General features: G+C 36.4%; 1 protein-coding gene and 1 long non-coding RNA gene across 3 annotated transcripts in view; one reads left to right on the forward strand and one right to left on the reverse strand.

Annotated features, from left to right (window-relative positions):
- LOC136031634 (uncharacterized) overlaps window positions 1-7873 on the forward strand; it is a 34822-nt gene extending 26949 nt beyond the window's left edge. For both annotated transcript variants that reach the window (XR_010618546.1, XR_010618545.1), the window contains exon 2: window positions 7730-7873. This is a non-coding gene — a long non-coding RNA (uncharacterized LOC136031634). The remainder of the gene's footprint in view (window positions 1-7729) is intronic.
- The window catches only part of LOC136031633 (aurora kinase-like), a 41199-nt gene that overhangs the window by 13954 nt on the left and 15046 nt on the right, over window positions 1-12199 (reverse strand). The window contains exons 3-4 of the mRNA XM_065711275.1: window positions 8982-9116; window positions 4903-5061 (exon numbers count right to left, since the gene is read on the reverse strand). Coding sequence (XP_065567347.1) covers window positions 4903-5061; window positions 8982-9116 — 294 coding nt within the window. The remainder of the gene's footprint in view (window positions 1-4902; window positions 5062-8981; window positions 9117-12199) is intronic.

Here is a 12199-nt window from a genome sequence, read left to right on the forward strand (position 1 = left end):
CACAAAAATAAATCAAAATCAGTAAAACAAAATAAATTATAAGACAATAAATTGCTAATAATTTTGATCGAGCAGAAAGGAGTAAATCTTACAAGAAATACAAGGAAAAAAATATCTTCTAGGCAAAAAATGAAAAAAAGTATTTGAATAGACTTATGATCAAAGACATAACAGCCATTTATATAATTTATGCCTTTTCAGTGGCAATTTCAGGTACAAAGTGATTACACCCACTGGATGTGGTGCAACCTAATTTTTTTTTCATTTTTACTGACATGTATATGAAACTCCACCCTCTGGTTTTGGCAGTTTGATATTGTGCAGATTTTATTTAAATTTGTACGAATGACCCCCCCCCCCCCCATTCAATACAAAAAACATCATAACTCGGAAGTATTTTAGTCTGAAATCATGGGGCGTAATGGCAAATCGTATTTTGCCCTATTTTGGATAATATAAAAACCATAAAAATAGCTTGTTCTGTGAATACTGTTGTTATTAAACATGAGATAAACTTTTATTATAAAAACGACTTTCATAGCGTGTGGCACCGAATTAGCGCTTCACGTCAGGTATTACAGTGATATAAAAAACTTGTCAAATACAAAAAAGAAAAAACACAAGACACAGACAAAAAGTGTCAGATTAAGAAAAAAGGATCATCAACTAAAAAACGGAGTCAATACAACAAATTAATAATGTTTACAAATGCAGGAATGAAACTCTTCCTGTATCTGTCGTGGTGTATCTCTTGGTGGGGAAGGTTGAAGGGTGGGGACTTTCTGGAAGTTGGGTCTTTGAGGTCGGGATCTTAAAGGTTGATCCCGGTTTGTTTGGAGTTTGTCATGGCTTTATTGCCAAATTGAGTACACAGTAGGGCTCTTCTCTCTGATAAGAGAGTGAGCTGGAAATGCAAGAAGAAAGTGATATGGGAGTTTACCTTGGCCATAGGTATTCTTTAATTCTCGCTTCTGGACTGACTCAATTGAATAAGATTGGGAAGTAGTTCAGCCAAAATGCCAAACCGAACAAGAATATTCAAGACAAAGGCAGATAAAGCTTAAATTCTTAAAAGGTGGATTGCAGGGCAAGAAAACTTGAAGAAAAATTTAAGCGTAGGAAGTACCAAATTAGCTTGCTTTGTGATGTTAATAACATGGACCGTCCACTTCAGACCGCTCGAGATAGTGATACCGAGGAGTTTGCACTACTGGACGGACATCTCCGGAGGGGTTGGTTGCTTGAAACTGATAGTCATGATATTTGACTTTTTGGCATTCACAGTCATATCAGCCTATGCGGCGTCACTGGAAACATCTCCCATGATTTCCATGGCTGAGCTTTTCAAATTTTCCCGGCATTTTTCCAGTAAGGACATGTCGTCGACAAACTTCCAGCGTTCAGGGTGTTCAGTAGCAAGTCCATTTATCATAATCAGGAGTTCTACTGAACAGGAAAGACTATTATTCTAACAAGGTTTGGGTTAACATGGAAATCTTTTAGGAGTTTTTCAAGTAAAACATTGTGGTCAATCAGATCAAAAGCTTTTTGGAGGTCTATTAGAAGTAGATTTAGCCAAACATCAGCCCTTTCTAAATTTTTATATATTTTACCCAGTAAGATTACAAGATAATGAGTAGTTGAAGGGCCACGTTGATTACCAAATTTCTTTAGGTCAATAAGTTGTTCAATTTTTGATTTGATCCAATCAGTCAGAAAGCTTTCATAAAATTTCAAAAAAACTGAGGTGAGCGTAGTTGGTTGAACTCCTTGAAGCACTCCTCAGCGTCCTTCTTCTGAGTCGGCGTCACGAATCCCTGGTTCCAGGTGTCAAGGTAGCACCCACTTTCGGTGATCGTGCAGAAAATATCTGCCAGTGGTAAGGACAACTTATCAGTGAAGGCTTTGACAAGTATGACCGGAATATCTGCTGGCTTTCATCCTGACATAGTCAGATTTTCATCCTGACTATGGGGAATAGAATCAAGAGTCTCTGCGGAAAGTGGAGGTAATGCCTGGTCAATCTTAGCAAGGTGTTTGTTGAGATCATTAGCAGTTTTAATACTAGGCTCATTAAGCTGGAAATCAATATTACTAATTTGCTTGCCAGAAAGTTTTTTAACTAGATCATCGCACTTCTTGGGGTTATAATGAAAAGTAGTCTTCATAGTATTTTTATAGTACATGGCAGCTGCTTTTCGAATTTGTTTTTATCATCATTTTACTCATATGGTTGGCTTCGTCTTTTTTATCATTACGAAGTAAACGAATTTTTTCTTTGATCTTGACTTTTAGAGATTCACTAACGCAGGGTTTATCATATGAAACTCTTTTCAGTTTTCTTTTCGGGAAAATATTTTTCATAATTATCAGATAGCTTCATTTGAAAAATTTGAACTTTAGAATTGACATAAGGAGTAGCTAAGACCTCAGACCAGCTCTCTTCAGAAATCCAGAAACCTAAATTGAAAATACCTCCGTCGGTTAGTGGGCGACGCAGCGTTTCAATGACTTTGTATTCGACCTTGATTTGATCCAGTGGTTGCATTTTGAGAATATAATAGTAGCTCCCTCCTGAAGGTGGTAAGGCTTCTGATTGACTGTAGAACTTATGGAAGTTAGAACAGATGACATCTAAAGAGGACCCTCCTTTGGTTGTGGGTATATTTACTACTTGTTTTAGGTGTAGACCTCTGCATAGGTATTCAACTTTCAGTTCATTGGCGTTACCAAGGAGTAAAATCCGAGCGTTTGGCTTGAATTTTTTCAACGAACTTTCGTCAAATCCCCGCATGCTGACTTGGGGAGTAATAGAAATTACATACTAGGATATTACACAGTGGACGAGGGAGTACTTTTGGTTTAATACTTATCCACATGATTCCACAATAATCATCAATACCGGGGATTTTGATCACTTTTGGACTAAATTCCTAACGGCACAGCAAGAGAAGTTCCCACTAAGCTTACCAAGTGGGTGATCGGTTGGCCTCAGTTTCAAAAAAAAATTATAGCCTGAAGCTTTCAGGAAGTCAGTGTGTTGCACTTGGACTCCAGTTACAGCAACAAGGTGGGAATTAGTGAGATTCGGCATAATAGCCAGTTCTGTCATTTTCTCGGTTGAGACTCTCAGCATTACAGAGCAAGAAATTTGGAAAATGGTATCTTGAACCAAACGAAGAAGAAACTTTTATTTTTTATTTTCGGGGCTCTAGGGGAAATCGAAGAAAGATCGGGGGAGACTGTGGCGTCACAAATAAGGGTAAGACTGGAAGAAGTTTTAGAGTGGAGGCGGGGGAGGGGTCTAAAGGGCTGTTTGGATTATTATTTGGAGAACTAGACAGGAAAAGGTCCCTGCCAAAATCAGATAACCTATCCTACGCATTCGAGGGGAAAGTCAGGGAGAATTGCAAAAGAGGCCGGTTCTTAGGTAGGGGGGCTATGCTGTTTCGAAGGAGGAATGGGTCCTTTGCGATCCGAGAAAACCGACTAGGGGGCCAGTCATTGCACACCACCTTGCGAAACGCTAAAAAAAAGAACTCATACCAAGTCTCAGCCTTATTGCTGACCCCCCCCCCCCCCCGGCAGCCCAAGGGAGCCGTAATTTTATATATATATATATATATATAGAATGATAGAGAGGGGGGAGAGAGAGGGGATTTTATTTTATTGAAATTTTACTGCAGTACAAATAAAAGATCCAAGTTCATAATTTATTAAGCCCATGCCCATTCTGTTTATATTACAACATTTGACGTTAGGCTCCCAGCATCTGCCACGACAACAGCATACGGAGGAAGAAAAGCTAAATCTAGTACGGATAAAAGAGGAGTTTGGCAAAGTAAGTCATTAGATAGGTCATCTTTATTTACTAAAGTATTTCATTGGGCAAAGTAGTTCATATTCATTTACCAAAGTGAATAGCATTGGTTATAACTAGACATAGAAATATATTTATTAGTGAGGCTGGTTAGCTATGCAGTAAGTAGGCTACATACACGGTATAAATTGAGCTATATACATAGTGTAAGAACTGAGACTGTCGACGCGAAAAGAATAATAGTCCAAAGATTATGAGTCAACCCAGTCTAAAGAGCACGACCAGTAGAGTGACGACTCCACCCCTTTCTTTACTTAGACAAAGTATAAGGTCACTGAGGTCATATAAAGTCGTGTATGATTTTAAAAAAGCATAATTTAAAGTAGGAGATTGCTTTAGATTATGTATAAATTTTACCTAGTTATCTTCAAGGATAACTTAAAGCAAAGAATCCAGTTTTCGAACGTTGAATTGAGGAGCATTCGACTTGAGCGATTTTCTTTTTTATACTCGACACAATTGAACGCATTACTCCTCAACTTTTTCAGCAAATCAAAAAGATATTAACTAGATAACGTTAAATCCCACTGTGGAAAGTAAAATTTGCCTCATTCTTTACGCCAAAGTCTTAAAGTTGTTTAAAAATACTTCTCATTCAAAACCAAAGACCCTTGTGTTTGAGAAGACTTTCCTAAGGAATCAAGACACAAAGTCTAACCTTATCGACAAGATTGAGGGCTGTGGAGGGGGCAGCCCCCATCATACAGATCATAATTTATGTTTGTTTTAATTTTTAATGTTCCTCCTTACTTTCAGTTGAAAAAACTTTTAACTTGATTTCTGACCATCGTTCAAATCATGCGAGGAAATCCCCCCCCCCTTGTAACATTTCTCCTGGAAAATTTCCCACAGAAAATCCTCCCTGTGGAAGATTAGTCACACAATATCAGCAGCATACCATCAAGTATAAATGCAGGATTTCATCAGCGACCCTCCCCCCCAAAAAAAAAATGCCCTGAAAGAAAGGAAACTGGAGAAAAAGCAAAACTTGGAAAATAGAAAGAGTGACATTGTGTTCTCACCTGGAGGATGGAGCATGAACTGACCAGCCAAAATCTGCAATTTTCAACTCGCCATACAATCCAAGTAGAAGATTCTCAGGCTTTATATCACGATGAATGACTTTTTTAGAATGGCAGTATTTCAAGGCGTCTGATATCTGTGCCATGTAGCCAGCAGACCTATAAATATCAATAACCGATGACGTTAGGAAAAAGCATATATTCTCCAGGATGATAAAATAAAAGTTAACACAAAAAGAACCAGAATTCTAGAACAAAAAAAGAGATGTTATTCCGGAATAAGGCGATTTGGAGCTGGCTGTGTTGTTTAATAAGCTGTGTACTCATGTACACAAGCAGATGGGGGGGGCTTCATATAACCTTCCCATAATCTGGATTCCTTCATATTCTCCTTCTAGTATAATTAGATATAAAAAAACAAGTTTTTTTTTAAATGAAAGTAGGGAGCGACATTAAAACTTAAAACGAACAGAAATTACTCCGTATGTGAAAGGGGCTTTTCCTCCTCAACGCTCCGCTCTTTACGCTAAGTTTTACTCTTTCTCTTAACTCTACTTCTTAAAACAGTAAAAAACATTAGCGTAAAGAGCGGGGCGTTGAGGAGGAAAAGCCCCTTTCACACCCGGAGTAATTTCTGTTCGTTTTAAGTTTTAATGTCGCTCCTTTGTTTCATTTAAAAAAAAACTTTTTTTATTTAATTTCTGTACGTTTTTAATTACTGCATGTTTTGATCTTGGTTCTCCGCACATAAATAATTAAAACGAAATTTCCATACTAATTTTTTTTGGCTAAATGGCTTTCTCATAGTTTTAATCGGAAGATTTTGAGAAAAAAGGAGAGAGGGAGGAAGCCTAGTTGCCCTCCCATTTTTTGATTACTTAAAAAGGCAACTGGAACTTTTAATTTTTTAACGAACATTTTCATTAGTAAAAAATATACGTAATTTACGAATTGACTTACGTAACGAACTTCTATATTCGTATGTTTTTATTGCGTATATGAGGGAGTTCACCCCTCGTCGATACCTCGCTCTTTACACTAAAGCTTAAATTCTGTCCCAATTCCTTAAGAATGACCCTCGAGTCACAAAGGCCGTAGAATAAATAGTTGAAAATACTAAAAATACTTTAGAGTAAAGAGCGAGATATTATGAGGAGGCAAACCCCTCATATGCGCAATAATTTCTGCTCGTTTTAAGTTTTAATGCTGCTCCTCACTTTCAGTAGAAAAAAATTTCTCATATTTATTTTTTCATTGTTTTTTATATAATGCTAAAAAATCCTGCGCCCCCTTCATTGAATGTCTCTTCCCCCATGAGAAGTTTATCCATGGAAAGATCCTCCCACGTAACCCTCCCCACCTCAACTCTCCATCCCAAACCAAAACACAGGTCAGATTTTGTAACTTGCAACCCCTCCCAGGGGGACTGCGGGGGAGTAAGTCGTCCCCAAAGACATAGTTGTTAGTTTTTCGACTATGGTGAATAAAATTGCTATCTCAGAATTTTGATCCGGTGACTTTGGGGAAAAAATGAGCGTGGGAGGGGGCCTAGGTGCCCTCCAATTTTTTTGGTCACTTAGAAAGGGCACTAGAACTTTTAATTTTTCCGTTAGAATGAGCCCTCTTGCGACATTCTAGGACCATGGGTCGATACGATCACCCCTGGGAAAAAAACAACAACAAATAAACACGCATCCGTGATTTATCTTCTGGCAAATCAAATGCGAAATTCCACATTTTTGTAGATTGGAACTTGAAACTTCTACAACAAGGTTCTTTGATATGTTGAATCTGATGGTGTGATTTTCGTTAAGATTGTATGACTTTTAGGGGGTGTTTTCCCCTATTTTCTAAAATGAGGCAAATTTTCTCATGCTCGTAACTTTTGATAGGTAAAACTAATCTTGATGAAAGCTATATATTTAAAATCAACATTAAAATGCAATTTTTTATGTAACTATTGGTATCAAAATTCTATTTTTTTAGAGTTTCGGTTACTATTGAGCCGGGTCGCTCCTTACAAAAGTTCGTTACCGCGAACTGTTTGATTTGTTGGTTTGTTCCTTTTTTTTCAAATTCTGTCCCCCTAGCCCCGAAAATATTACGTTTCTTTTCGAAATAAGTTCAGAGACATATTCCTCGCCCCAACCAAAACTAGAGACACTAGATTGTCCCTATCACTAGGCACAATCTACATTGAGGTCACATGAGGAATGGATTGTAATTACACCGAATTTATAAACAAATATTATGCTTCTCTTCAAACTAAATTCTTACGTGCATTTCTACCCCCCCAATCTAAGTTAGAAACACCTCTCTTGGTGTTTCATCATGGTGTTTCGCCTCTCTTGGTGGATCATCATGTTAATGATATTTTAAAACCCGCAAATGCCAAATTTTCCCCGACAGCATCCGCCAACAGCACCCGTCATAACCCCCCGACAAATTACCTATTCCGTAGTCGATTCTCCCTTAGACCTCACTGCCCTTATTCTGCTTAAGCAAAAAAAATCCCCCTTTTTACCCCGATAAAACTGTTTACCGAAAGATAAAGACGGGCTTTCGTCCCCTACATAATAAGCATGTTAAATAAATGACATCCACAGCCCTCCCTTTTTACCTTGCATAATGTTAACCCTTACATGTTAAGTGTCTAACTTACGAATTAAGTTATTTTTTTTAATTAAATTGTGTTTTGTAGGTTTTAGTGTAAGACTAAATTACCCTTGAGTATTTTTTTAATCTAACTTATTTGTTTTTAATTCTGCATGTTTTTTACTATTTTGAGATTTTTTTTTTAATGTTTTGACTACTATTTTCTTTACAGCAGTTTTGAATTCCTGGGAAAAAATGATTGAACTGATTGTCCCACGACTCCATCTTCAGTCTGTTCGTACCTGAAAACTGAAATTTTGTATGGTTTTTCTTTTGGTTGTTATACAGCAATAGAATGAAACACACATTCTGTCTAGTTGGCCTGTTGAACAAATATAGGCTAGTTGGAACATGTAAAAATTAAGCAATAAAAGGACATTTTAGAAAAATGTGGATTCCATTTATATGTCAATAGTCAACTAAAGGGATAAATATAACAGAACAGAATAGCTTAAATGGTCTTTCTAAAAATATATTTTTTTAATAAGTCAATTAGCTAATAATTTGAAGTTCTTAATCTTGAATAATGTTAATTATATTTGTATTACTTTATAGCTTAAAATTATGGAGGTGTTTGTCTTTTGCTATAGCAATCATGAAATTTATACTTTTAGAGCTCCATCATATGATGGAAGCTTTCTCCTTATTTTCTGCTCATTTTTCATACACATCCTTAATTTTTAAACTTTTGCTACCCGCGAGTATAATAAAAACTGGTTTATTATTCGAAGATATTTCTTATAAAAATTCAATTCAAGTTTTTACTATTTTTTTTAAGACGTATATGGTTGTGCAAATTTCCACTTAATTAATTAAAAGAATTAAATTCCATTTTCAGTGTCTTTGGTACTTCAAGATAGAAATAAAAAAAAAATATTTTGAGAGAGTGAGACGATTTAATAGTAGGGGGAAAATTTTAAAAAAAGCGAGAAACTGCTTCCTGGGCTGAGCAACAAAAACGTACAAGTAATATGTTCGTATATTACACCCAAAAAATTATATTATTTTACATCCCAAAAACTTATGGTTACGTTTGTATTTGTCGCTTAAAATTAATAACAAAATTAGACGTGAATAATACTACAACTACTATCTCGAATAGTACAATCTCTATAGCACTAAAAAAAAACTTGTGCATCACCTATGCTTTTTCTTCTTCATCAAACTGTTTATCTGACTGATCTTCTGTTGGTTTACCAAAATAACATATGAGTAATTAGCTCTATATGTGATTAAGTAGTCTAATAGTATTTGAGTAAGTCGCATCTCTTATTTATGAGTAAGAGCTGAAGTACAATTCAGGAGGATGCTTCATTCCCCCATAAAAAAAAAGTCTTAGAGCAGTCAAAACATACACGACAAAATGTTCTCCATTCGAGGGGGCACAATGTCAACAAATGAAGGCAGTAAGAAAATTGACTTACGTAGCTTCGTCAAAGCGCTTGTCTGGCTGACTCTGCAGGCTTTTGTACATCTCTCCATTAGCAGCATATTCTAGTATTAAATAGACCCTCTTTGTGTCGTAAAAATAACCATACATCCGCAGTACATTGGGGTGCCTAGACACGTATTCGATAAACATCAAAAAATTTGTTGACATACGAAAACAAGAATAAAAAAATAAAAACAAGATAGATACAAAATCTAACAAACAATCAATAACAACTATGATGACAATATTATATTAATCTAATACAGGTTTTCCAAGCAAAACAACTAATCCTAAAAGGTAATTTAAGACCCTCACAGAGAGCAAACAGTAACTTAAAGTGTTTTTTTTCCATGTTCCAGTTTAAAAAAAAAAACAGAAAAACGGAAAAAACTTCAAAATCTTCTTATGCAAAACAATAGATGATAGAAAATAAAATAATAATAAATACGTTACATTTTTGAATCCAGGATTAAAAGCTTCAATTGAAATCTTCCCAAAGCAATAATAATAATAATATATTGCTTAAACACATTTGATCAGTTTTCAAACAATTTGCTTTTTCATTTGATACTTGCAACAGTTCTGACTAAATGGGCTTATAGGCCAGCTAGATATTCAATTGGATATTATTCCGTATATGAAGGGTTCCCCCTCCTCAATGCCTTGGTCTTTACGCTAAAGTTTGACTGTTTGTCCCAATTTTTAAAAACAGCTACTGAATAGTCCCTGAAGCCATGCCAAAAACCGGCAACGCGCCACCGCCGATACAGTCGGCGGCAGCGCGCCGCAGGAAATTTTAAGCGCCGAATCATTTTCTTAAATTTTTGAGAGGCAAATATAATGCAAAATCTACTATCTGACTATACATGCAAACATTTAGGATCCTCTCTAAATGTTTTTAATCTACTTGTCAACTTTGAACTTTAGATTATCATTCACTTATTTCTGTGCTCTTTGCTACAACATTATATTTTCTAATTAAAATGAGTTTTGACAAGCCATGATACTCCTCGAATACCATTTTTATAAATGGTTTACACAAAATGCAATATTGAAGCTATTACGCAATACGCATAAAAATGCAGCTATTACGCAATACGCAAAATGCAGCTATTCTACAAAGGCCTGAAAGAGAGGTAGAAAACTTTTATAAGTAACAGTTAAAAATGTTTTTATTCATATGTACATGGAAGCATGTACAAAGTGGAAGATCTAAACTTATATACAAATTCTCTGTCTTCCTAACAGCCTTCTCGAAAAAATTCAAATTTAAAATAACAATGAATTCCTTAAAATGTTCTGTGATTTAGATGAGGTTCTTGTTGCTGTTGTCCAGTTACCCATTGCGCAGGTCTCTCATAATCTACCTTCATAGTTATCAAGATATAAACAATGCAGGTCCCTAGAGCAGGGTTCGCCCACAAGATAGAATACAACATTTAGTATGATGCAAAGGATTATTCAATACAAAGGCCCTCTGGCCAGTGTTTTGTATAAAACTGGGAAACCTCGCCATGTCTAGATGATGAGGAATATGAACTGATGCGTGACCTTTTTGCTCTCTACTACCCAATTTTTCTACTACAGTTGAGGCTATTGAGGGAGAATTCCTTCCCACCCCAAATGTTGCTCTGCTCTGGCAGGTCCTCCTAAAAGGCCACCTTAAGGAGAAGCCTAATGGTAGCAACTGTATTTTGCTTTTGAAAGAAAATGTGAAAAACATGAGATCATCCCAAGGGATGATCTCATGGTGACAGCTGCATTTTTGGACTTCGAAACATTCAAGATAAATGAAATTGACGGGCATCTGAACCATGCTGATGGCTCACTGACAAGAAGGGAATTCTTGTTCAAAATGATTAAGCCTCTAGTGCTGGCGGCTGACATAAGGTACTTTATAACATCTCCTGTGAGCCGCATTTGTCCAATCAACCCTCCAGGTTCCTCCACTTAAACTTGTGGTGAGCATTTTGGTGCAGTAGAAATTCTTTGTACGAAGAGGAGAGGGCCCCCCAAAAGCCTGAATTGGAGGCTGTAATCTCCGGTGCTGTTTCAGTGGATCAGCTACCCCGATCAGTCGTAGATTTTCTCAGAAGAGCAGCAACTCTAAATCTCTTCATGATCATACATGAAAAAAAACGAGACTGCTCGATCAAATAATGCGTCAGAACGACAATGCAAAACACGGTGAAAATGATGAGGTTCAGCGTCAAGTAGACTTATATGGGGGCTTGTCAGCCCATGCCGGGAGATCGAAAGATCCTGCCCTAGTTGATGCAATCAATAGAACCATTGTCTTCTGGAAAAGATACTTTAATCTGCTGCCATGGATTGCATCTTTGGCAAGAAAAGTTTTATCGTCGGTGGCAACAATTGCTGCAGCAGAAAGGGTTTTCAGGGGTGCAGGACTGATTGTTGCTGCTAAGCTCTTCACTGCGAAGTTCTATGTTGGCCCAACACCGTGTAAAAAAGCTTATTTTTATAAATGAAACCGATAGAGTTTATTTCTACCTAAGTGTTCTGAATTTTTCATTCTGGCTCCTTACACTGCCAGAGAATTGACAAAATAGGTAATTCGAATTAAAATCTGAAATTTAAAGCCAGAATTGAAAATTCAATAATATATGATACTTTTATTTATAAGATATTGCCTCTTTTTATATAAAACTTTTCTTCACAAAATGTTCACTCTACGAATTACACTTAAAGAACGACATGCTAAGTCTTCCAAAAACGGGCTATGTAGTTAAAAAAAAATAAATAAATCCTGTACGCTTAAGTAAACCTTCGATCGTTTGATATGCTTACCCACCATGTTCAAGATACGTCCACAGCCACAGTACCTTAATTGCTGAGATGGGAAGGATAATAAATAAGCTCTTTCATTCTCAAAGGAGTTCACTGAAATGTTTAATTTTAAAACTTTTATTATATCGCTTCTAAGTGAGAGGATTCAACTTGAGGCAATGAGAAATAATAGCTTCTGTAGCATAGAGAGTGAGGGGCTGAGGGGTAGGGTAGTCAAAGAAGTGGAATGTAGGTTGAAAGACCAGGAAATTCAGACATGAAGTAAGATATAAACTTCAGATTCCATCAAGGATTCATTAGCCATGGATTTATGGTTCATTTTTTTAATTCGAGCTTTGGAGCTTAATTTGAATTACATTTTTAATTACCTATTTTGTCGGATTAATTCAAATATCAGACAGT

Source organism: Artemia franciscana, chromosome 10 (genome assembly GCF_032884065.1).
Source record: "Artemia franciscana chromosome 10, ASM3288406v1, whole genome shotgun sequence".
Classification (NCBI taxonomy): domain Eukaryota; kingdom Metazoa; phylum Arthropoda; class Branchiopoda; order Anostraca; family Artemiidae; genus Artemia; species Artemia franciscana.